We start from the raw sequence: 27,486 nt of genomic DNA, 5'->3' as shown, positions 1-27,486 counted from the left end.
AAAACTCCTCTCTGTCTCATGCTAGTGTTCCCTACAGTCATAGGAAGTGCTGGAAAAGGAGAGACTCACGAGGTCCATTGACCATGGCACCTCCAGGGAGAGTCTTGGCCTTTGCTTTATTGTAGATATGATTGGTGAAGTTTTCAGCACTTTCCACAAAGTCAACATCAAGTTCATCATCATGAAGTTGCTCAATCTTTAGGAGCTTCTTTCCATAAGCAGGTGGGGCAAAAATGAAGCAGTTCTTGTTTTGAAAGAACTTCTGGATACACATTCCAGCTTCTTCACTGGTACCTGAAGAAAGGGAAGGAAGAACGATATGGTAAAGAGTGAAAGTTGCCTGGAGGTCAGTCCCCTCAAATCATATCCTGTTTAGAATATCTGACTCACTCCTAAACCCAAAGTCTATAGGCATGAGGTTGGTTAAAGAAAGAAAAAAGGAAAAGGACAAAGAACTTGTTGCATGAATATAATTATTAGTTGAACCTAAACTACTTCTCAGACTTGTACCACATTCTCTTATTTTCACAGGAGTCTGGAGACTGATTATACAATGATAAACTGGAGACAAAGAAGAGCAGTATCTGGGATTAACCCCCCCTGCCCAACCCTTAACCGATCAGACCTTTCTTTGGTTTCAGGGCATTCTCCAGGTACTGATCAGGGGTGACGGGCTGTCCATCGATTTCTAGCTCCAAGATAAAATCACGAACAGTCCACACGAAGTCTGGAAAGAGGCTCAGAAGTTCCACGGAGTCATCCATCTGCTCAGTTCTGGAGGAGGACTTTGCCTTGATTTTATCTGTCAGTTCTGTTACATAACTGGGGTTTTAATTAAGGAAAACTGGCAGAAAAAGAGTCCAGCAGCCATCATTCCTTAATTTTCCCAATTTCTTAAAGTCCTTTATTTCTCCTTTCAGTTAACTTACTGGTATTTTTAGCAACAACATAAGAGATTTTCTTGACAATTAAATTATTTTGTGTGTGTGTGTGTGTGTGTGTGTGTGTGTTCAACCAGATCTTTATTTTCATCAATTTCCATAATTCCTAGTGGGGATTTCCCTTTATTTTTTTTTTTCCCCTGAGGCTGGGGTTAAGTGACTTGCCCAGGGTCACACAGCTAGGAAGTGTTAAGTGTCTGAGATCAGATTTGAACTCGGGTCCTCCTGAATTCAAGGCTGGTGCTCTATCCACTACACCACCAAGCTGCTCCCAGAGATTTCCCTTTGACACTTAGTGGTGTTTAGAATTGTTAGAGGGCCACTGTGGCATTCAATGGTTTGCCCTGTCAAAAGGAGAATTACAACCTACATCTTCCTGACAGCAATGGGGATTTGAGGGGTGAGGAGTGAGGGTGAGTGAGAGTGAGCTTCCCTATCTCCATGTTGTTGTTATTGTTTATATTTTGTTCTCAAATAGGATCATGGTTTCAGGATGTGATGCCATGGCTGGGCAAATTACCCAATTTATTTCTTAGGGAAGAGGAGGAGCTATCCCAGCTATTCTTTTTTTGAGCAGTAAATAGATGGCAATGAGACAGACCTTTGAAGTTTGCAAAGTGCTTCCTCAATGTCACCTTATTTTGTACAGAAAGGATACTAAATGTCTTCCAAGGCCTGCTGGTTGATGGTGCCCATGCTGTTGTAGACAAAGGTGCTGCTCAATAGCACAGCCAGGGCAAAGATCCACGTGTCGTTCTTGTTGTCTCCCTAGAAGTCAGATTACATTATGGGGATTGAAGCTGTGACTTTTGGCTGCTTCTGGGAGATGTCCTAGATTACCATGATTATGCAGTGGGGGAAACCAACTCATTGGCTGTTATTACAATCAAAGCCTAGAACAACAGTGCTTAGTAACATTTGATTCAACATGGCAACATCCTTCTCCCTTACCTTCTCCACATCGCCCAGGCCCTCGGTGTCCAGGAGAACGAGGGTGTGATTCGGCTTCGTGGGGTGAGGTACACACCACATCCAGATGCCCTTGGTGTGAGACTGCACAGTGGAGCCAAGGGAGAAGCCTGCACAAGAGTGTGGAGGGATGAGCCCAGATAGTGACAAGTGGGAGTTGTGACATTTGGGGCACGGATCAGGGCCATAGAGGAAAGAGTGCTGGGTGTAGATTGAGAAAGCTGAGTGCAGATCCTGTCTCAAACACTTGCCAAGGCAACTGATTTTACCTCTGCCCATGATCCTGTTGCTTCTAGACTCCTTTATAATGGAAATAGGAAGAGCAAATAATCCCACCCTCCCCAATTATTTGTCATTCTTTATTTAAAGTGTGAAACTCCTGTTTTAAAATGTATGTCTTGAATCTGTCTTAGTAGAATGGCTCACTGGTGTTTTATGGATTCTATCATTTTTGCTTGGGATTTTTCTTTCTAGCTTTTGTTCCTAGATTTTGTTTCTCTATTTAGAAATGCTTAAACTGTGATGAAATGTGTCTTCTATCCTGATGCTTTCCCGAATCAATTATGTCCAATTGTCAGTGATTTCTTTATTTCCATATCCAATAATATTTTTTCAGTCTTCATCCTTTTCTCTGCAGCATTCAGCACCTTTAATCATTCTCTGCTACAAAACTTACTCCTCTCTGGATTCTCATGACTTGACTCTCTTAGTTTTCCTCTTAGCTTTCTGACTATTCCTCGATTTCCTTTGCTGCATCAGCACTAGTTTTCTTTCCCATAATTCTGGCTATAACCCAAAGTCCTATTCTAATACCTTGTACTATCTCTATAGTGAACTTATTATGGTTTAATTTATCACTTGTATGAAGTAGAATTCATGTCTGTGTCTGTTCGTCTATCAATAAAATTTAAATATACACATAATGTACACATATATTCACTATCACATATATGTATGTATATATACATATATACACAAAAATACCAGCCTTTCTGCTGAACTTCTCCCTGACATCTCTTCTTCCCAATTAGTCATTTTAAAATTGGTATCTTACAGATATCTCAAACCTAACATGTCCAGGTCAGCATTCATTAGCCTTCCCTTCAAACCTAACCCTCTTATTAACTTGTTTTTCTTGATTGATTGATTTTTTTTTTTTTTTGGTGAGTCAATTAGGGTTAAGTGACTTATCCAAGGTCACACAGCTTGTAAGAGTTAAGTGTCTAAGGCCATATTTGAACTCCAGTCCTCCTGATGTCAGGACTGGTGTTCTATCCATTGCATTATCTACCTGATCCTTTTTCTTAACTTCTTGATTGCCTCTTTAAGACACCATTATCTGTCTAATCATTCAGATTCACAATTCATTTTCCTTCACCACTGATCTATTTTCAGTTCCCTAGCTTTTTGTTGTTCCATTAGACATTATTGAAAATTTTTGCATCAATGTAAATTATATTTTTCTATAATTCACTGTCTTTTCTTTATTCTTTCCTAATTTATGTATTAGGACAATAATTTTGTCGTAAAAGGCATTTGGCAATTATTTTCTTAATTTTTGAGATTAATTTTTGTAACACAGCTACTAATTACCTTTGTTGATTTATTAGAAATCCATCTGAACTGGAGTATTTTTAAATTAGTAGCTCTTTTATAATTTGTAATGTTGGAAATGGTTATAACTGTCGGGTACTTTCTTAGTCTCCATTTTGGGACCATGAGTCCATCTTATAAACCTGACTTGTGAGAGAATTTACTATTCACCTTGCTAAACATTGCTACCTTCCCCCATATCTTGGTCTTCCCTAGTTGTGTATTCTGATAATCTCCTTCTCTGTTTCTAATCAAAAGGCCATCATTGACAAGATTATCAACGTCAGAACATTAGGTGGACTTTTCCTTATATTCCAATGGGAGATTTTATGGGGGGGGGGTGAAAATCCTTGAAGAAAACTATAAAATAGTTATAATTCTAATAGTTATAGAAAACTTTAAACACACTGTTTAAATTCCTAGATAGCAGAGCAATTGCTACCAATCATGAATGCTTCCCAATTTCAAATGATATCTAGGGATCTTTCATCCAGATATTATTACTTAATTCCTTGAGAAGAAATTCCCTCCAAACTCTCCTAATTCCTCTTCTCTCCTGTTTTTATGGCACTAGCCATTGGACCTTGTTCAGATTCCCTATCATGAATCTTGGAACCACCTCCTCCTGTCAGAATCTAACCAAAACAGATGGTTGGGTAATAAACTAAGCCTGGCTCACTTATATTTCCCCTTACCTTATAATCAATCCACTGAACAAATCTGAGACTAAATTTCCTGAAAGTTGCATCTTTATAGATGGATAGATAGATAGCTTCATTGCCATTATCTTCTCTAGAAAAAGTAGGGTCTGGATCATGGAATTTCATGCTTGAATGATAGGGAATTTCTTCTATCTTAGAGATATGAATTGTTGATTAATGTTGGGCAGCTAAGTAAATCAATGGATGAAATACTATGCTTAGAGTCAGGAAGTTTCATTTTCATGAGCTCAAATCCACTCCCAGATCCTTATTAGCTGTCTGAGCATGGGGAAATCATTTAACTCTGTTTGCTTCAATTTTCTCAACTGTAAAATGAGCTGGAACGGGAAATGGTCAAGTACTCCAGTATCTTAGCCAAAAAAATCCTAGATAGGGGAAAAAAGTCAGACATGATTGACTGACCAAAACAGTTTCTGTATTATATTTTTTAAACAATTCTCTAAATAATCATTTATGATAATTTCTATATTTGCATATTTATGTATTTTAGGTAATCTTTTTTTAGCAACCTCAATTTTGCTTGTGTACAACTGTTTGATTTATTCTAATAATTCTTTTTGTTTAGTTGTTCATTTTCATCTGTATGTTTTAACAAAGGTCACTTTGTCTTTATGTCTTTAGAAAAATAAATTTTCTAAAATAAAATTTGACTTCTATAATATTTTGGTTTTTATTACATTGATTCTTATTTGGGAGACATCTTTATTTGTGATCATGCAGGGTTTGCTTATTTGTTTATTGTTTAGCTTTTTAAAAAATTGCCAACTCAATATCTTTTTATTTTGTTAATATATGCTTAAAGATATATCTATATATACATTTCTCATTATTATTTTCTTTCATATAGTTATTAACTATTACTATTATTTATTCTTTTAACTGTTCATATTAAAGATATTATTGAGTCTCCAGCTATGTCTTTATCATTTGTTTAAGTGCCCTATAATTATTACTTTAATTACATTATAGCTTATAAAAATTTTTCTTAGAATTCATTTTCACAAAATTTATAAAAATCATTTTATGTGCTTTAGAGTATGATCCATTTTCATAAAATCACCATATTGTACTAACAAATATACATATTGTTTAATGTTCATGTTCAGAAGAATTTGTATGTAATGATAATTGAATTTTCTCACTATTAAATCCTATATTTTTTTAAAAAATCCTTTTCTGTTAGATGTATCTAGTTCAGAAAAAGGAACATTAAAGTAACCTACAGTTTTTGTGTTTTTGTTATCTATGTCTTAATTTTTTCTAATTCAGTTAATATTTTAAAAATGAAACACTATGTCATTTGGTGCATATATTGTTTGTTTTTCTTTAATCATATTGTCATTTCCCATGTATCTCTTCTGGAAATACAAATTTTTATTTTTATTTTTTGTTTTGTTTTGTAGCTTCATTTAGCTTCTGATTTTATGGAATCACTCTCGTGCATAATAAATTTAGCTCCTATTTTCATTTTGGTTGAAAATAAATTTTTACTTAAGTTTCTTGTATTGTTGGATTCTGGTTTCTCATCCACTCTGCTGTTTATTTCATTTCACTGGATTGTACAACCAATACATATCTGGCATCTGGTTCTCTCCTTTTATTTATTTTTTATGGTATCTCTTCAAGTCAGTATTTTGTACATAAGGTTTTTTTTTTTTTAAGTTTAGACTACTTTAATGCTGCCAGAGTCAATCCTTATGTGCAGATTATATTGTATAATCTCCATTCTATCTGGTACCAGTTTGTTTTTCTTATTAATTCCTATTCTGGGTTCTAAGAAAATCATGCTTTTATATTTCCTTATTAAAGCTATAATGTCTCTCATTAATTAATGAATTAAGTCTATGTTCCATTTCAGTTTATATATTTCTTATTTAACTAACTAGAGAGACTTCTTTCTGCATAAGCATTAATTCACTTCTCTCTCCATAGGAATCCTCTTTCTCCCCAATCCCCAATCCTTCACCTCTTAGGCTGAAACACTGAGGTATAGACCATACTATATGGTATCATTGTAATCAACAAAGAAACACAGACATGATTGAAAATTTGTAACATATCATGTAAGAAAAAGTCATAAACAAAGTCATTTTCAATGAGTGACCATGCTGAACTCTATTTTAGAAATCTAGTCCCACCATTCATTTTAGGGGCTCCACCTTTATTTTATTTTATTTTATTTTATTTTGGTGTCTTTTGTGTCCTTTAGGAAAGAAAAACTTGTAAAATATCATATTCTAATTCCCTTCTCTATCCTCTTTTTTTTAAATGACTATTTTAAAGGAATGAGGAGAACTAAGGAAGAAGCCTTGCCTTTAAGTTTTTTTTTTTTATTCTAAGCACTAAAATCCTAATCTGATATTCTGTATGTGTATACGGAGTGATGAGCTATATCCTTACTTACCAGTTCTCTGCCCTGCCAGCTTGTTCATCAGGTAGGATTTTCCAGTGCGATAGAGTCCCACAATGGCCACCACCACTAAAGGCTGGGTAAATGTCTTAAGCACCTGCAGTGCTTCCTGGTTCACCACAAATTGCTCATTACTGTTTTCAATCAGGCAGATTGGGGCTAGCATCAAATGATCATCGGCCATATTGGAGATGGAGTGTTACCTGCAAATGCAAAGGCAGCTCAAATAGGACCTGGGAAACATCAGTCATTTCTAAATCCTGAGCTAGGAAACCACTTTCTCATAGCCATACTCCTTCTACCACTTGCAACCTTTCCCATTTACCTTGTTTCCAGGCAGAACCAGAGGCCTTCTTGACTCTTTCCCCATTAATTCCCTTACAATTAGATCCTTATTGGATCGAATATTGAATCCCGGGAAGTGATTACATCTCTTTGAATGCCATTATTCAAAGTTAAAATCTGGTCATTGATGTTAGACCAATGAAAATTTGTAGTATGAATCCTAATAATGCAAACATGTTTGGAAATTCATTCTTTGCATTCATTGGAACCTAAATATAATTGCTTATAGGTAGTTAGCCTCTATCTCTTCAAATGCAATTTACAGGTAGTGACAGCTACCTCTCCTCATGTTTTTTTTTCATTTCAGATAGCAAAAATGAAGTGACCAAAGCTTAAGTGACTTGCTCAATGTCACACAGCCAGTAAAGAGGCAAGATTGGTTTCAAACTCAGGCACTTTGACCCCAATTTTAGAACTCCTCCTGCCCAGGATCTTAGATTTAAAACTGGGAGGGACTTTAGCATCTTCTTGTTCAATGATAAAGAAACTGAGGCTTAGAGAGGTTAAGCAGTGGGATTTGAACTCAAGTCCTATGTAAAATCCAGGGACATAATTCACCAGTCCCACATTTCAGACTTGTGATTTTTTTGGGGGATTCTTATATTCTTTCCTGTGTGGCATGAGGGGACTGCTAGCTAGCCTTCTCCCAGACTTCTAATTATTGGCATTTATATATGCTGATTAAAATTATGATACTTCCATATTTGAAGGATTATTTACTCTTATTTTACCCCCATATCCAATCTGTTTCTAAATCTTGACATTTGTATCTCCAAAACACTTATCATATGTGTAATGTATGAAATGTATGAGATACATGAAATATATTTATATGTATACATACACACGTGTATGTGTATCCCCTTCTTTCCAGTCACATAACAACCACCCTCATAAAGATCATCATCTCTTGCCTGGACTATTGCAAACCCTAATTGGTTTCCCTGTTTCAAGTCTCTTTTGCTTCCAAATCATTCTCTTTAAACGTGACAAAAGGGGTTTTCCTAAAATGCTGCTCAGGCCATGACACTCCCTCATCCCAAATTCTTGTAGTTCTGTATTAGAGTCACCGAAGCACAAAGTTTAAAAGCTAGAAATCCAACCCTTTTCCCAAAACATCCCCCATATATTATACCAAACAAATGACCCTCTATCCATAGCATCCTACATCTCTTTCCTCTGAACCCTTTGAAATATGCTTTAAAAAACCTAGGTACAAGGGCAGCTAGGTAACCAGTGGATAGAGCATCAGTCAGGAGGACCTGAGTTCAAATCTGCCCTCAGACACTTAACACTTCCTAGCTATGTGACCCTGGGCAAGACACAACCCCAGTTGCCTCAGCCAAAACAAACAAACAAACAAAAATCCCCTAAGTACAACATGCCCTGGAATTTCTCTCCTCTAACTTTCAGAGGGAAAAGTCACTTCCTCTCAAGATTCTTATCATTTCTACCACAGAAGTCAGTTTCTTCCTGATATTGAGAATTGGTTTCAAAATAAAATCCCCCTATGTTGGTTGGTGATCTTTTGGCTTGACAACTAAAATTATGAGAGACGTAATAAGCTAGAATTTTTGGCAGAGAATTGTGTCCAGTGAATATCTCGGAATTCCCCATTATCACTAGCTTGTGTTTCTGTCCCAGGGGTGTAGTTTATTTCCTATAGTCCTTGTCCAGTTTCTCTTTCTGTCTGGGTCTACAGTGGAATACTTCCATGATAAAATAAGTGCTTTGTATCCCTTTTTTTTTTTTGAAATTCATGCAAATTGGTGATGCTGAATGGCTCCTTCACAGCTTTTCTGGGGAGATCCCTCTAGGTGGATTATGTGTCACTAAGGCAGTAGGCTCATGGGGAATGGGTACAGACTGATGTATCTCTTCCCTCTTTTGATCAGTGTGTTTTCCTGAGTTTTCTTCAAAGTGCTCCTTTCTCCTCCTAACTGGCTGCTTCAAAGTGCTCTTTCTTCATTCTCCTCCTAACTGACTCCTTCTACTCAGTCTCCTTTGCTAGAGCATCATTCATGCCAGGCTTCCTAAGCAAGGATTTCTTCCAGGAAATTGTCTTTTTGTCTTTCACTCTTGAAATTCTCTTCCTCCCATCCTCTTCCTCCTGGCTTCTCTGGTTTCCTTCAAGTCCCAGTTAAAATTTCACTTTGTATAGGAAGCCTTTCCTGTGCCCTTTAATGCTAGAAAAGTATCTTCTGTCTATTATCTCCAGTTAATCCTACATATAGGTTATGGCATTTTGAGCATCTTTATTTACATTTTGTCTTCCTCATTAGATTCTGAGCTCCTTGTGGGCAGGGATTTTTTGGATTCCCAGCATTCAGCACAGTGCTTGGCACATACTAAATGCTTAATCAATGCTTGTTGAATTGACTGATTAAGAGAACATGGCTCCCTTGTAGGTTTTCAAAGGACCTAGTCTCTTTAGGTAGTAGAATCATAACCTAGAGCTTGAGTGACCATTCATTCAACCTTTTCATTGTACAGATGAGGCAAAAAAGACTTGTACACAAAGAGTAGGTATCAGCGATAAGACCTGACCTCAAGTCTTCTGAATCTGGAGCTCTTTTCTCTCTTCTAACTTGTCTCCATGTGAATCTGTCACTGAGTATTTAATAAGGGTTTACTATATGCCAAACATTGTGCTAGTCACTGGGGATACAAAGAGGAAGAGGAAATAGTCCTTCGTTCAAGAAGTTTACATTCTCTCCAAGAATCACCTTTTATATGTATAACTACACAGAGAAATATACAAAATGAACACAAAACAAATTCAGCCAACAGCTGGAATGATCAAGAAAAGATTTTATGTAGGAGATCATATATGAGCTGAACCTTGAATGAACTTAGTGATTCTTAGAGGAGCAAAGACTGTATGTATTCCAGGTATTGGGTTTAGCCTGTGCAAAAGTTCAGAGACTAGAAATATACTGTTGTGGGTCAGTCAGAGCAGGAAGGCCTGTTTGGTCAGGTTGAATTAATGTGCTATAAGACCGGAATGGTAATGTGAGCTGGGTTGCAAAGGACTTTAAATCCTGATGACAAGTTAGAATAGTTTTCAGTTTTGCTAATCCCTTCATATGCAATATCCTATTTGATTCCAGGTTGATTGGTTGAACAAATCTTTAAGGAGATTCATTTGTATAAGCATAAAGTACTCAAGTTTAGCTTCTAGTGCTTGATCCTTTCAGTTGTTGCATCTTCCTGAAAGTCCCTTCTATGGAGAAACCGTTGCTGAGGACATCATGACTAGCTGGGCACACACAAGATACAGACACTACTCAGAGTAACTACAACTATTTAGGTGTCACAATTATTTGAGCAGATCGGCTATAGAGGAATCAGTAGGTTTAGAATTCTCTGACTGGTGGACTATTCTTAGGTAGAGATAGCAACCCCCCCCACAACCTGGCCAGGCCGCTTGTATCTGGCTATTGAGACCTGAATGGTGGAGTAGGTATAAATCACCATCCCATTTCACTGGATTCTATGGACTAGCTCCACAAAGACTTCTGGAACACTTAAAGAGAGGAGTCAGACATAAAGAATGATATTATAAGTAAATTAGAAGAACAAAGGATAATTTACTTCTCAGATTTGTGGAGAAGGAAGGAATTTGTGGCCTGAGAAGAACTGGAGTTCACAAAATAGATAATTTTGATTATATTTGCACAAACAAAACTAATGCAGACAAGATTAGAAGGGAAACAATAAACTGGAAAAGATGTTTACTTTCAAAGGCTCTGATAAAGGCCTCATTTCTAAAATATATAGAATTGACTCAAATTTATGAAGAATTCAAGACATTGTCCAATTGATAAATGGTCAAAGGATATAAACAGACAATTTTCAGATGAAAAAATTGAAACCATATCTAGTCATATGAAAAGATACTCTAAATTACTATTGGTTAGAGAAATGCAAGTTAAGGCAACTTTGAGGTACCACTACACACTTGGCTCAGATTGGCTAAGATGACAGGAAAAGATAATGACAAATGTTGGAAGGGATATGGGAAAACTGAGACACTAATACATTGTTGGTGGAATTGTGAATGGGTCCAGCAATTTGGAACTATGCTCAAAAAGGTTATCAAACTGTGCATACTCTTTGATCCAGCAGTGTTTCTATTGGGCTTATATCCCAAAGAGATATTTAAGGAGGGAAAAGGACCCACCTGTGCAAAAAAGGTTTGTGGCAACTCTTTTTGTGGTGGCAAGAAACTGGAAACCAAGTGTATGCTCATCAGTTGGAGAATGACTGAATAAGTTATGGTATATGAATATTATGGAATATTATTGTTTTATAAGAAGTGATCAGTAGGATGGTTTTATAGAGGCCTGGAGAGAGTTACATGAACTGATACTAAGTTAAATGAGCAGAACCAGGATTTCATCGTAATTTTGTGATGATGAGAACCATCTACACCCAGAGAGAAAACTGTGGGAACTGAGTGTGCATCACAACATAGCATTTTCACTTTTTTTGTTGTTGTTTGCTTGAATTTTATTTTGTTTCTCATTTTTTTCTTTTTGATCTGATTCTTCTTGTGTAGCAAGATAATTGTATAAATACATATATGTATGTGTGTATGTGTGTGCACGTGTGCATGTGTCTATATTGGATTTATATACATTTTATCATATTTAACATAAATTATTACTTGCCATCTAGGAGAGGGAGTAAGGGGAAGAGGGAGAATAGAAACACGAGATTTTGCAGGGATCAATGGTGAAAAATTGTCCTTGCATATGTTTTGAAAATAAAAAAGCTTTAATAAAAAAATAGAAGTCAGAAATTCTCAAACTTTGCTTGATTCCATTAGGATCTGATAAGCCATTTTTGTACAACACTTTCTATATATTATCCTACTCAAATTTTCTAAACCTCTCTTTAGGTTTTAGACACAAACTCTTAGTGTCAAGCTTTGTTCTTGTATAGTTTTCCCAGATTCTAACCATGGTGTGGTAGGACCATAGAATCATGTGTTTAGGCTGGAATGGATATTAGAGATCATCCTGATTCAGCACTTCTTAGCCTTGTACATGTCATGAGCCTCTTGAAACCTAGTGGAGCCTATGAACTCATGCTCACAATAAGATTTATAAAACTTTCCTTTTCCTTGGAGTGAGTGAAAGCTTGCATTTGTCATGAAATCATTCCCTGCTTTTTGTGGATTTCTAGATTTGCCAAAACATGTTCCCCTTAAAGGAGTTTTCTCGCATTATTCTGATCTCTCCAAATAATAAATATAATGAATTTGTACTAGGCCCGGGCTTTACTCATTCAAATCTCTCCTCAATCCTTACTAGCTGTGTGATACAAAGCAAGACACTTAACATTACTTTTCTTCAGTTTCAACTGTAAAATATGGTTAATATTAGCATCCACCTCACAGCATTGTCATAAGAACTAATATTTCTGAAAAGTATTAGCATATATATGCTAATATATAGCATAATGTCTGGCACATAGTAGGTATTATATAAATACTTATTCTTTTTTCTTAGTGTCTTCACTTTAAAAGGTAGAAGTGCTAGGACTTCCTTGGTCTTGCCTTGGATCCCTGAGTTCCTGTGCTGAAGTTCCTCTCCTCAGCCTCATCCCCATGCCCTTGGATCTTCAGGTTCAGAGTGTGGGGTCTTCAGGACCCTGCCCAGTGGCTCTGCACAGAATGCTAGGGACTTTGGAGCCTTCATTGTCTGGGCTGTTCCTGGCTGAGTGCTGTGACAGCATGTTGGATGGCACTGTTATGGGCACTGTTTTCTTGTTTCCTATTAACTACTTCTTACCTTTCCAGGCTTTCCAGGGCATTTATCCCGTGGGTTTTTTAAAGCCACTTTCATGTTTTCTTGATATGAGGGAGGGAACATGCATTTCTTAACCATCCATAAGTACAAGACAGTGTGCTAAGCACTTTACAAACATTATCTCATTTGTTCCCACAACAACCCTATGAGATAGTTGCTGTTATTAGCTCTATTTTACAGTTAAGGAATGGGCACTAGACAAATGTTAGGTGGTTTTGTTATTGTCACTGGCTAGTAAGTAAATGCATAAGGCTAGATTTGAACTCCTTCCTGATTATAGGTTCAAAGTTCTAACTGCTGTGCCTCCTTCCATCTTTGGTTGTACCAGAGAAGTGATCTTTCCTGTTACTCATGGGCTTCTGGCTGTTTACACTTCTGAGGTTGAAGTCATTTGCTGTACTTTTTCACTGGATTTCTTCATTATTATTTCCTCTGAGCCTAAGGATTTGCTGGAGTAGATATACAGGGGCTGAATAGTTGGCTTCTTGCTCAGTTATCTATTTCGTCTGGAAGGTTAATCACCTATCTATGTGAGGAGCTGGGGTTTAAAAGGAGGAAAAAGGGTGGGGGATTGTGCTTTGAGAAAGTTATTTTTCAGATCAGAGATCTTCTTTTCAATTTTTAATACAATTAAAAATTATCTCTAATTTATCCCATCTATATCTATTTTTACATAGCTGTTGTATATGGTCTTTCCCATTAGATTGTGAATTCCTGGAGACTTGGGACTTTGGGAAGAGACTTTTATTTGTTTCCTAGTGCTTAGTACCTGACACTTAGTAGGCCCTAAAAAGGCCTGTTGACCTGACATCTCCCACTAGGTCATGCATCAGTAGTTTACCAAGTAAACAGAAAAGTAGAAGATTTTTATTCTTTTTTTAAAAAATTAAATTTATTTGACTTCCAATTTGTCTAGGTTCCTAGAGCTATCAGATAGCCCTTAACTTAGTCTTTAGGTACTCCCTATACGCAGGAGTTCCAGAGATAATATAGTTCCAGGGCCTGGGGCTAAGATCCCAACCTTCCTCTCAGCCATGCCCAGTAGGAGCCAGCAAACATCTCTGGTTATTTTCTCCCTCATAACCTTCCAGAGGGGATATATCTGGTTGGGGAAAATCTGGACCCAAGGCACTGATGGTTCCTCTGGCTACAGGTTCCTTAACAATGGAGTGAAAGGCCCTTCCATAAGAACCACTTCACTTTACTGTGATGTCTGATTGTTTTTTTCTCTGTGGCTGCAAGTTCATGCAAAGTCACCTCACTGAGCTGGAACTGTGTCCCATCCTTGCTCTGTCACCCTTTCATTCACAGTACTTTCTGCCTCAATTAATTATTTACTATTTTAATGCTGTTTTGGGCTTTGGTCCATTAGCATTTTTATTACTTGAAAACCTAGGCTTGAGTTCATTTTGAAAGTGGAGTAAAGAATACATAAACCATGAGAGGTAAATTGCCATGGAAAGAGTCCATGATTTGAAACCGAGATGGAAGATCCCGAGGTGACAGTCCCACAATGCCTAATTCTAATCAATAGGACAATTGGCTGTATGAGATGGAATTCTTGGGAAGAGGATTTGGTAACGTCTGTGGGCTGTGGATTCCTACTCAGGAGGTTTCCTGTTTCCTTTCTACTCCTCAACTAAACTTTCAGATTTCCAACATACGATATGGATGGTTTTAGAAACTTGTATCACAGATAATCATAAGATAGTTCAGCTTCCCAGAAGCTTTCTCTGCCAAACAGTTCCCTCTTCACTGCTCCCACATGAAGGGACCTGACTAATGTGAAGTGAGTCCTGAATAGATGATTTAAACTTCACTGATCCCTGAGGTAGCGGAGGACTAACAGTGTCCTATTTAAGGGGAAATGACTGGTCCATCCACCTCCCCCCTCAAACTTTAAGCAAAGACTATAAAACAGAGAGAACAGTTGCTTTACCATTTCTGAGGAGCCTGTTTGGAGAAGAAAATATAAAAAAGTACTTACCTCTTTCACTTCACTTCTATGTTTCAAAGATGGGTGACTTTCTTGATTTTTTTTTCCTCTTAATATCTTTATTCTGGCTTTTTCTTTGTCAGTTTGCTTGCCCAAAGCTCTCTAATCACTAGCTTGTGATGGCTTTCAGTTTATAAAAGATTTCTGCGAAACAAGAATAAAATGGAAATGCAGCTGGGGGAAAGAGAAACTGAAAATAACAGCAAGCATTTTATGGGCATAGCTGAGTGAGGAGACAAAAAAAGGAAGTATCTAATATAGCTGCTGAGGAGCACTGGATGGGGATTTTTCCAGATGAGGTCAACTTGCACTGAATTGCACTGGTGGAAGACAGGCTTTGGCTTATCTAAATAGATTTCTGATTTCTCTTGTGTAATATAACTGTAGAAATATAGAAGAATGTTTAATTTGTATTGTATTAATTATTTAATTGAAATAATTTATGTATAATTTATATTGGATTGCTCTCTGTTTTAGAGAGGAGGGTGGACTGGAGAAAGGGAGAAAAATTTGGAACACAAAATTTTGCAAAGGTGAATGCTGAAAACTATCTTTGTGTTTAGAAAAAGAAAATGCTATTTAAAAAAGAATAATATATGAAATAAGAGAGCATCCAAAATTCTGTTACAATTGTTTGTATTATTATGTTATTTATTCTGGAAATCATCTTATAAAAAGAGCTGAAATGAATGGAGTTCTCCAATTCCTGTCTCCAGATCCTTTGTTCTATTGATTCCTTTTATTTCTCCCACTTGGGAGTCCATAACATCACAATGACTAGGACAAATCTTGTATAATCTGAGTTGTCTTCCTTTATTTCTACAACACTGAGATGTTTTGGTTTCAAAGGGATCATAAAATGGCAAATTCAGGGAGAGCAGAAACTTAGGGATAAAAAGATGATAGATTTAGAGCAGTCAGGAACCCCTGGGATCCTCTAGTCCAAAACCTTTTTTGTGGATGGAGATACCACGGTCCAATGTAATATGCAGTATGTAATATATAACAGAGGTTGGCTTTCTATTCAGATCTATGCTCTATATACATAAATATTTATTAATACATGATATGTAATTTACATGCTTATGTGATAGAGGAATATATATAAATGTACTATATATAAGTATGTCTTGTATCATAGATATAATGTAATTATAATTTTTTATTTTTAACAAAAAAATTAATGCTGGCATAGTATATAAATTGAAAATTGTGACATTATTAAAAGGATTTTTTTGTTGCAGGAAGTAGTTTAAATAGTATATCAGCTTTGGGTATTGATGGCGGGGCGTAATGCCTTCTTCTTGATGTGTCCTAGGAAGGGGTTTACCTTCATTGCTGGCTTACAAGGCCAGTATTTTAGTTAAATTACTTGGACTCTTCATTTTTTTCTAGTGCTTTCAAATTGTTATGTCTTGAGATACAAACAGGGAAGGCAGATTGCCAGTAAAGCAGGGATTGAAGGTAGTAAATCCTGTCATTGCATATGTAGCTAGTTTTGTTTTCTGTGGAATCCTGTGGTAATAGATTTTGCTGCCAAAAGGAATCCAAAAAGTATTGTTAAGAAATACAAAGCTCTATATGAGAAATTAAAAACCTTAGAAACAAATGTAATGTTTCTTCCCTACTTTTAATTCAAATCTGGGAAAGATTTAATAATGATAATAATAGTAATCAGAAACATTTTTGTAACACTTTCAGCAGTGCTACAGGTTATTCTTTTGCTACAACATCTTTTAATTATTTTGTTACAGTTTAAGTTACAAACTCTCTTTTTCTCCCTCCCCACCCCACATTAGAATATATCGACATTTGACACAGCTATTGATAGATATAGACTTATATATGCAGATATATCTATATTGACACATATATACATAAAATGCATATGTATGTGTATATACATATACATATGTGTACATATATAAATATACATATAGGTGTATCATCTATATAAACACCACATTATACATCCTTTTATCTATCACTTCTTTCTCTGGAGATGTGTAGTATCTTCCTTCATGGATCCCTTATGGGTTGACTTCAGTATTTAAGAACAACTTAGTTGTTCATAGTTGTTCTTTGAATGATATTGCTGATACTGCTCAATTTTACTTCTCCCCATCCAATCTTCATTTTTAAGATTATCCCATCATACTTAACTCAATCCCAAATCTTCTCTCCATGTATACGTGCAGTATTCTTCTCTAAAATATAATATTCTCTTGTTGGGGTTATCTTGGGGTTCTCTGGGAGCAGCCTTCGTTTCAGTTCAGTAATCACCACAGTGCAGCTAGGGATTAAGGTCCAAATCCTTTATTGTCTCCTTCAAAGTCTTGTCTCCTTTCCTGCGGTCCAGTTAGCTTTCTTATAGTCCAGATCCTTTATTATCTCCTTCCTGGGGCTGGGCAACTTTCTGGAGAACTTTTCAGTCTTGCCTTGGTTCTGAGAGCTTGAGCTTCTGAATCTCCCTGACTGAATCCTGGCTTAGATTCTTATATATGCTCTTTCTCATCATAGGGGTGAATCTTGTGGAACTATAGTAAGTACTATGTACATGTACTGAACTAAAGAACTGTTATGCACCATGCTAAATAACCATTGTCTCTATCAATTCTACTGACTTAGTGCCTTGTTTCAAGTTCTGGCCCATAACATACAGGCTTTCAAAATATACAAACAATAATAACATTCTTTTAAAAATGTGCAAAATGATAAAATTCTTATTAGTTACAGATTATATTTTTCCATATAAGAAACAATTTAACCTTCTTAAATCCTTTATAATTTCTCTTTAATGTTCACCTGTTCTTATATTTCTCCTGATTCTTGTATGTCAAATTTTTTGTTTCATTCTAATCATTTCCTAATGAACATTTTTAAATATCCATTTTCCCCCACAAAGGATTACAAACAGCTTTGCTGGGTATATTATTTTTGGTTGCAAACTTGGCTCCTTTGTTCTTCAGAATTTAATATTTCATGTCTTTTAATGTAGAAGCTGCTAAAACCTGTGATATCTTCTATAGCTCTAGAATATTTAATTTTTCTCCCTAGTTATTTGCAGTATTTCCTCCATGACTTCATTGCAATTTTCCTTAAGAGGTTCTTAAAGTATAGTGTCTAGACCTCTTATGTAATCATAGCTTTCATGTAGTCCATCAATTCTGTACTATCATATTTCAAGACCTTTACTTCTTTAATGTGGAAGCTGCTAAATCTTGTGCATTCTAGATTATGATATTTAAATGACTTCTTTCTGGTTGCTTGAAATACTTTATTCTGTTCTGAGATCTCCGGAAATTGGTTGTAATATTCCTGGAAGGTTTCATTTTGTGATTTATTTCAGAAGGTGATTGTCATACTTCTATTTAGCCTTTGGTCTTAGGATATCTGAGAAGTTTTCCTTGATGATTTTTTTTTTGAAAGATGACATCCAAGATCTTTTTTTAAATACCATTTCTTATATTTTCTCTTCTTAACCTCTTTTCCAGGACAACTATTTTTCTATTGAGATATTTCTTTTTGGGCTTTATTTTTTTTTTTGTTATTTTTTCATTCTTTGGATTTTGTTTTATTTTTTCTTGATGCTTTATGAAATCATTAACTTCTCTTTGTCCAGTTGTTTATGATGCTGTACATAAGTCACTATCAATCTCAGTTTCCTCTCCTGCAAAATCGGTTTAACAAGAGGACCTTTTCTAAACTCCCCTTTTACCTTCTGCATCCTCACTGCCAATAAACTGCCCCTGCCCCCACATCCCTTTTAGAAAAAAACAAAAAACAAAAAAAACCAAAGTAATTTAAGTAATGCCAGTTCATAACTAACTGAACTTCCTGTCAACTCTGAGTCAGATCAAAATTGAAGCTTATTTAATTCTAGTATATCTATGCTGTGCTACATTCTCCCCCCCTCTTTCTTTCTCTCTCTCTTTCTCTCTCTCTGTTTCTTTATCTGTCATAAATGCTACCTATTATCATAGTAATAATTATTATGGATCTAATATGTTTAATCTATTCCAGTTATTTACTTGGCTAAAGTAGCAATTTTTAAAGCAGCTCTGTGGCATAGTGATTGCCTCACCTTGGAAACAGGAAGACCCAAGTTTAAATCCTGCTTCAGACACTCAAGTACTCTTCTAGGCTTCTATTGAATCTCTATGATAAATTTCTGAAAACAGTGTAGATTTTTTACACCATTGGATTGCTCCTCACTGGGGCTTGTTCAGAGACTGGGTTGCTACCAGAGATTTGGTCTTTTGCTGGAGTCTATTCAACCTAATACATTCACGTACATCTATATAAGATTGTATTATGCTTGTTTTTCTTCTGTTTCTCTAAGGATAGATAACACCATCTTACATAAGTCCAAGTCTTTCCATATTTTTCAATTTTTTTTCTTTTATTAAACCTTTTTATTTACAAAATATATGTATAGGTAAACCCTTGCAAAACCTTGTGTTCCAAATTTTCCCCTCCTTCCCCTCACTCCCTCCCCTAGATGGCAGGTAATCCAATACATGTTAAACATGTTAAACCATATATTAAATCCAACATATGTATGCATATTTATACAGCTATCATGCTGCACAAAAAATCTTTCCATATTTTTCTAAAGCCACCGACTGATCATTTCCTATACCACAGCAGTTATAATGTCTGGGCTAGCTCTCTGGAGAGCCTCAGGAGCAGTCAGAGTCAGGATCAGTCAAAGTCCTTGGTCTTTAGGAGGAGAAGTGAAGGAGGTAGGCAAGCTGGCATGTTACTTATCAAAGATGGATCCTGGACTCTGGAGTCTGGAGCCTGAAATCTTCCCTGATGAGCACACTGTAGACAGTTGCATCTCTCCCTCAGCTTTCCTACCATAACACATTCAGCAGGTTCCAATCTTGAGGAGAGCCATTACATTACCATTTCCCCTAAGTATATGTTTATAGAACCATTATCTCATGTTGAGTAGGTACTTAGCCCAAAGTACTCTGCAGAGTACTTAGATTCAAGTATGCCTTTTCAGACTTCCAGTCCTCTATAAGCAGTAATCCAGCCTTATACTGATTAGTTATTTTAAATAGTCTAAAACCATACTGATTAAAATGGTTGATATACAGTATAGTTTCTCTATTTTTCCCTTTTGATTAAATCTATTTAGCTTTAACTTTGCTCCTTTTACCTGGAGATGATTTGAAGCTGTAAATTCATTCTGGAGACTCTCTACCTTCATGACTTGGAGCTCATCATGACTTGGACCTTGTTAAATTTATATATGTATATATGGGTATGATTATATATACATATATATATGCATATGTATATTTATGTATATATACACACATGTACATATGAATTAATGTGTATACATATACACATGTATGTATGTATGTATCCTCATTTAATTGGGGAAAGTGGGGGAAAGGAGATAGAAAAAAGATAAAGTAAAAAGTATACAACAGAAGCAAAGAAAAAAAAGATAGACAACTTTGAACACTGTGTGTAGAATTTATTATATAAGTTTTTTGAAATGGAAATTTATTGATTCATATTTTGAATCCTCTTGATGGGTCACAGCCCCTGGGTATATTCTAAATTGTATGACCAGCTGATGAATTCAGAGGAATAAAAATTACAGATCTAGCTAAGCAATGTAGAACAATTAAAATGTCTTATCTGTTATTCCTTATTGGTCCCCTGTAAAACTACCATTCTAACTTATGTCTTCTGTAGTAACTCTTAATTTTCTTCCCTAAATCATGATTTTTCTTATCTCTCTTTTTTCAATTAACAATTTGTAGGCTACTTTTTGTAGTGGCAAGAAACTGGAAACTGAGTGGATGCCCATCAGTTGGTGTATGGCTGCATAAGTTATGGTATATGAATATGATTTCAGAGAGGTCTGGAGACACTTACATGGACTGATGCTAAATGAAATGCACAGAACTACACAGCAATAACAAGATTATACAATGATCAGTTCTAATGGACATGGCTCTCTTCAATGAAATGATTCAGACCAGTTTCAATGATGATGTGATGATAAAAGCCATGTACACCAAGAGAGAGGACTGTGAGAACTGAGTGTGGTTCACAACATAGCATTTTCACTCTTTTTGATGTTGTTTGCTTGCATTTTATTTTCTTTCTCATTTTTTCTTATTTAATTTGATTTTTCTTCTGCAGCAAGATAATTGTATAAATATGTTTGCATATATAGAATTTAACATATCTTTTATCATATTTAATATATATTGGACTACTTGCCATCTAGGGGAGGGGATGGGGGGAGAGAAGGAACAATTGGAATACAGGGTTTTGCAAGGGTTAATATTGAAGAATTATCCATGCATATGTTTTGAAAAATAAAAAGCTTTAATTTAAAAAAAAAAGTAATTTGTAGGCCATTAGCTTGTTAATTGAGCCCCATGCTTTCAGCATATAAAGCGTCTTAAATTTTCTCTAATTTACTAGACTCTTAAGACTAACATTTTTGATGTAATAAAGTCTTTTGTGACTACAAGAGAATTTCCTTGAATTCTTTCAATTCAAATATGATCTGTGATTTTCACATACTTCACTCTCATGTTCTGCTGTTCACATGACAATGTTTTTTTTTCTTTTTTTCTTTTGTATTTAAGCTTCAAAGAAATAAATAAAGATAACTCAATATTTGTTTTCCTAGACAACATCCCATCTTCTAACAAAAGTCAAGGATGAATATTTAGTGAGCACCTATTTTGTAGATAGGATTGTGACATCCAATGTAATCACTACTTATAACTAAGTTGCAACTTATTAACAGTGTGATCTATGGCCTTTTTAGATACAAGCTGACTCAATGTCAGATAATAAAGAAATTTTATTGAGAGAGAGTAAGTTCACAGGAATTGGACATTTCTGGCCAGAAGTTGGCTCCTCCTTTCTAATAAGAAGAAGGAGCCCTAAGTACAGAAGCAGACAAGCTTTTTGTACTTAGTTTATTACCGTTCCCTCTCCCCAAAGAATGTATTGCCTTAGGGTTACATCATTTCTTACATGTTACTCCTGAAATGTTCCCCTTCCCTCATCATATACCCCATGTTCTGTTAATGACATCCTAATTCTATGTAGGATATATTAGTTTATATGCATGAGGCTTATTAAACAAGAACAATACAGAAAAGCCTTTTCCAGGTCCTTGAAATTGGTCAGTTTAAACCAGTTTCTAGCCTTGACAACTTTGTCAAAAGTTTGGATCCAAGTGAGTTCTTCTGAAAGCTCATTGGTCCGAGATATTTATTATCTTACATTACCTTGAGGCTTATAACATTCTGTAGGAACTTATCTGCTCAAGGTTTTGAAGGAATCAAAATGAAATAGTTCTGTGGAAATTTAACTTTAGGTTGTCTCTCTCAATCTGACATTTAGCCATTCAAAATGTCATTTAGCATTACTTTCTTCATCTGAAAAACTGGGATAGCAAGAGCACTTTATTCACAGGAATTGTAATTTGATGTAATATTTTGTGGTCCCCTGACTTTAGGAGGGGCTTCTGTACTAACAATAAATCAGTAAATCTTAAATCTTCTGGTTTTGGAATCTGCCTCAGGAAACTCCCAACCCAATCTGTCTGATTCTAAGTCCTCAATTCATTGCTGACTGATAATCTTGTCAGTGGGAACCAAGTTCCAGCACCACTCCTCAGTTCTCTGCAGACTGTCAGATAGATAATGTCAACACATTATAACCAAATTTTGGAGATCACTCCTCTGGGCCATAGAATTAGCATGTCAATGATAGAATGCTGAATAAAGGAGTCTCCTCTCTCTTAGAACTTCGCTGATTCCTTTTTGGAATTCAATCTGCTTTTTAATGGCATTATAATTATAATAAACTTTGCCCTTGACTAGGAAATAAGTTCAAGCCTGCAAATTCTTTTAAGATACATCACAACACCAGTCTGTGACCCCAAACTTTTGGAGTCCCCTTCTCAACATTATGAGGGTCAAACAAGACAATCTAAAAAAAAAAAAAAAGAAAAAAAAAAGCTTTTGAATGAAATAAATAAATATTTCTCAAAAAGACTGAGATGGAGTGGATCAGACTTTAGGCCTATGTCACATTATCTCTATTCTCAGAGATCCATAAGGCAGTGAAGGTCATACACTAGGACTGAGTCTCAGGAAGTCACAAGACACACAAGAAGCAGACAGCATCACTAACCATTGGCCAATAGTTTGCTTCCTTTCCAGTTTGTTCAATGAATTTAAAAAACAAGAGGAGGGGGGGGGGTACTTCCATCTTCCATCTTTATGCTATACCCTTCTGCCCTCAATACTTGCACACTCTATTCTGAACTGCTCAGATAGTACGTTGGTCCTCTTCTTGCAAGTACTAAATTAAAACTTTCTGTTGTACCTAGAGACTCCTCCGAGCAGTCAAATTGTATAAGAAGGATTTAATATATAACTCTATCTCACACAGTTTGTTGGGGGTTCATGCCAGAATCATGTGACTTTCTGGAGAGATGGCTGGAGCTCTGATAAAAGGGGCAAATGCCCATTGGGAGGGTTTTCTCCAGTGGACCTTGAGATCAGACTCCAGCCTCCCTCTCTATGAAGTATCAACCAGAAAGGAGGAACTCAGTAAAGCAGAAGGTGAAAAGCCTCCCAAGAAGTCAGACCAGTTGGGAGAGAAAAGTTAGATAACTTATGTGCATAACATAGAGATAAGAGGCACTTCTTGTGCCTTTGGACTGTCCTTAGACTGAAAAGGGGACTTTGGGGGCTTAGTGACCGAAGAAAAGGGGTGGCTTCTAGTAAACTAGAAGAAAGTCCTGATAAATGACACAAATGAGGGGCACTCTGGGTAATTGGTAGGCTTATTGATCTGAGTTGAGAAGTGGGCTCTGTGTTTTACAAGATCACAAGTTAGATCAGAGCTGCATTCCAGAAGGGAAGCCTTCAGCAAAATGGGAAAAAACAGTCAAAACCCAAATCTTTGGGGCAAAAATTGAAAATACCACTAGATCATCCACTAGGTAACCACCTACAAAATTGGAATGAAATACCATATTGTAAAGGGAAAGATAAAATATTGCTGTCTTGTCAGTGAATGGTGAATGGTTGCCCTGTCTGTTGAAGGATAAATAAGGCAGCCCAATGCTGTGCTCCAATAAGAGGGAGACTTCCAGGGCTTAAGACCTTTTCAGAGCATCCAGGTAAACTTTACTAATTTGCCAACAATAAGCCATTTCAAATATCTGCTGATCATAGTGGACCACCTGATCTTAAGGGTGGAAGCTGTCCTCTTGCCTCAAGCTACTGCTTCTGCAGCCAGCAAAATCATATTGGAACAGTATGGGATAGTACTATTCCTAAGGGACTCCTTCTGTTCCTCTCCCCAGAAATTGTAATTCCAACATCACATCATGGGAATTCCCTTGGACTGTGTACTGCTCTTTATACCTTTTTGTTCACTTGATTCCAGTCCCTTGACTACTCCAGAGGAATAGTTTTGAGCAGCTGATGGAAACTGTAGCTATATCTCTTAACCTATCTAACTGTTGGATTTGCGGAGGCCTCAAAGTCTATCTCAATGGCCTTGGGTGCTTGTTCCATTAAGCTCAGCTTGGATCCTGAGTAATAGGTCAATTACCTATTGACCTATACTGACCATCAGTACATGATGGAACAGGATTCTGGGAGGATGGAGAGGAACATTCTTGGCCCCTGACAAATGAAAATATTGCCTCAACCAGATGGGAGGGGGAATCAGACTAGTAAATAGTCAATGTCCTTGGACCTATAGAAATGGGTTAGCAAATAGGATTACTAATTCCACAACAAATATGATCTTCCATATAAATAGAACATAACCTCTGATTGGAGTTGGAATCGATCTGACACTTCTCTAAGTCAATATTTTACTTCATTTTGGAGAATGCATAATCTGACTGGGATGAGAGAAGAGGAGGTTGACTTGGAAAATGATTCAGTAGCTGGGGAGATAATAACTTTTCAAAAGAGAGTGGAATAGTGGGAGGACTCCTAGGTTATGAGGAATGATAGTATTACCCAATTGTTAATGGCAGGCATTTACTAACCATTTTTGATGATAAGCAGCTTGCCCTAAAGGGATATTATTGGGTTTGTGGCCTGACTGCCTCCATGCACCTCCCTGTCAATTGGATGGGGTCCTGGTATATAGGATTAATTCAGCCCAAGTTGGGCTGGGATGGGAGGCCATCTAGGTATCCAATTGTATGATGATTTAAAGAGGCGTAAAATGAATATAGATACATCTCTCACTAATATGGGAGATGCAAATGGATGGGGGAGACACCTAGCCACCTGACAGGATAATCCAGACATATGGATCAGCCACTTGGGCCCAGGTTGGAAGTTGGGAGTATAGAACTCCTATATATATTCTGAACTGGTTAATAAAGTTACAAGCTATAGTTGAAATTATCAGTAACCAAACCGCTAATGCTTTGGACCTACTAGCAGATCAAGCCACTCAAACTAAGGAAGCCATATTATAACACAGACTAATATCAGATTATCTCCTAGCAGAAGAAGATGGGGGTCCATGGGAAATTAAATCTGTCAACTTGATGTATGAAAATTGATGATAATGGGAAAGCAGTAAAGGAAATCACCACATATAGTAGAAAAATAGCTCATATTCCTGTATAGATTTGGTCCTCCCCCTTTAATGCATCCTGGTGGTCATTGGTTGGTGGAAGTTTAGTTATTGCTTGTCATCCTAGTGGTCATTGTTGTTCTACCCACTTATTTGCCTTGCATGATACAACTACTCACTAGGGTAGTTAAAAATTCTTTAGCTAAAATGGTCTCAGTAAAGACCTCTGCTGACATAAAGATGCTAGTTCTGAAGGGACAAGGGTGGATTATCATAGGTACTGAAGAAATGAACTGGAAAATGAGGATAACGTAGAAACTTAGCAAAAGAAATGTATCAGGATTGGTACAAGAAATCTTCAGATGAATATTAATAAGAAGTGGGATTGAATGAATAAATGAATATTTCTCTTTTTTATTAATTTTATAATTATAAATTTTTTTGACAGTATATATGCATGAGTAATTTTTTTATAACATTATCCCTTGTATAAATGAGTATTTCTCAAAAAAACTATGAGATGGAGTAGATCAGACCTTAGGCCTAAGTCACTCTCAGAGCTCCATAGGGCAGGAAAGGTAAAACCCTAGGCCTGAGCCTCAGGGAGTCACCGTCTCAGAGGACTCTAGGGCAGAAAGGTAGAACCTTAGGGCTGAGCCTTAGGGAGTCAGTCACCTGACCCACAGTAAGTAGATAGCATATATGGTCATTGGCCAATAGCTGCTTCCTTTCCAGGTTATTCAAAGAATTTTAAAAAACCAACAGTCCAGGGGGTGGATAATACTTCCGTCTTGGTACTAAGTAGGTATCTTTCTGCTCTCAACACTTGCCCACTCTATTCTGAACTGCTCAGATAGTATGTTGGCCCTCTTCTTGCAAGAACTGAATTAAAACTTTCTTTGTACCTAGAGATTCCTCTGAGTAGTCAAATTGGGTAGAGGGATTTAATATAACTCCATCCCACACACTTTGCAAATGCACATAAATGTTACCCATGCTGAAGATGAAATCATATATTTGAGATTCAGAGGTGTCCTTTTTCTTGTTCACTTCTTAGGGCCAGATTTTATTTATCTCCACCTGACATCTTGTTGATACTGTCTCCAGCAGTGAGCATTTGACAGAGTTCTTTTCTCAGAGTGCTAACAGCTCAGGGTCACCCATAGCCATCTTGTTAGAAAAGCAGGCAAAGTCCTTGAAACCCTTCTTTGGTTCTATGAGTCCCTTTGATCTAGATCCCTTCCAAACTCTCCTTCTACCCTTCGTATCCTCACTGCCAGTACCTTGCCCCTTTTCCTCTCTTGCCTAGAAAAAGACATTTTGAATTTAAGTAAGGGCAATTTAAAACTAACTAAACTTCCTGCCAACTCTGAGTCAGATAGAAATTGAAACTCATTTGATTCTAGAAAATCAGCCCATTGCTGTGCTGTGCTATGTTCTCATTCTCTCTCTTTCAAAATCTCTCTTTTTCTGTGTGTGTGTGAGTGTGTAGTTGTATATATGACATGCTTATGTGTTCACTTGCCAAAGTGCTGAAAAAGATGACAAAACAAAAAAGAAAATATTGGGAATGTTTAGCTAATCATTGTTCATTTTGAGCTTAACTTCAAAAAAAAAGACATGAATTGAGTTTAGATTATTATTATTTGTCAAAAAATTGCTTTGAATATTGAAATCTCTCTGCTGTGGAGACCCTTATCATAGATGTAGTCTTTCCAGAGGCCCCATTTTAGGGACATTCCTCTTAATTCCTTAAGATCAGAGACAGTTTTCTGTAGAAACAATCCCAGAACTTAGGAGAGTACCTGGCATATAGGAAGTACTTAATAAATAAAGTTCCACACCTTGATATATTCCCTAGAAACATGAAATTTATTGCTTTGGAGTGGAGCAATTGTGCATCCATCACTGACATTCTTGATTTTTTGATAAAACTTAAAACTTGGGTTTCCTGTATTTCTTCTTGGTCCTTCTTTCCTTCTTCTTTTAGTCCCCAGTGATAGCATCCATGAACCACTTACATTTTAGTAATATTTAATAAAAAATCCCTTGTATATATTTTCTTTTAAAAACACTT

The 27,486-nt window shown here is 36.4% G+C and overlaps 1 protein-coding gene across 2 annotated transcripts in view; it reads right to left on the bottom strand.

The window, feature by feature from the left end:
• Positions 1-14,917, bottom strand: part of LOC141541804 (guanylate-binding protein 1-like) — a 125,426-nt gene extending 110,509 nt beyond the window's left edge. For both annotated transcript variants that reach the window (XM_074266292.1, XM_074266291.1), the window contains exons 1-6: positions 14,784-14,917; positions 6,630-6,838; positions 1,893-2,020; positions 1,600-1,709; positions 626-822; positions 70-294 (exon numbers count right to left, since the gene is read on the bottom strand). In XM_074266292.1, coding sequence (XP_074122393.1) covers positions 70-294; positions 626-822; positions 1,600-1,709; positions 1,893-2,020; positions 6,630-6,819 — 850 coding nt within the window. In that variant the 5' untranslated portion in view covers positions 6,820-6,838; positions 14,784-14,917. The remainder of the gene's footprint in view (positions 1-69; positions 295-625; positions 823-1,599; positions 1,710-1,892; positions 2,021-6,629; positions 6,839-14,783) is intronic.
• Between the last annotated feature and the right edge of the window lie 12,569 nt (positions 14,918-27,486).

Source organism: Sminthopsis crassicaudata, chromosome 4 (assembly GCF_048593235.1).
Source record: "Sminthopsis crassicaudata isolate SCR6 chromosome 4, ASM4859323v1, whole genome shotgun sequence".
Classification (NCBI taxonomy): domain Eukaryota; kingdom Metazoa; phylum Chordata; class Mammalia; order Dasyuromorphia; family Dasyuridae; genus Sminthopsis; species Sminthopsis crassicaudata.
This window is presented reverse-complemented; position numbering and strand designations above follow the sequence as displayed.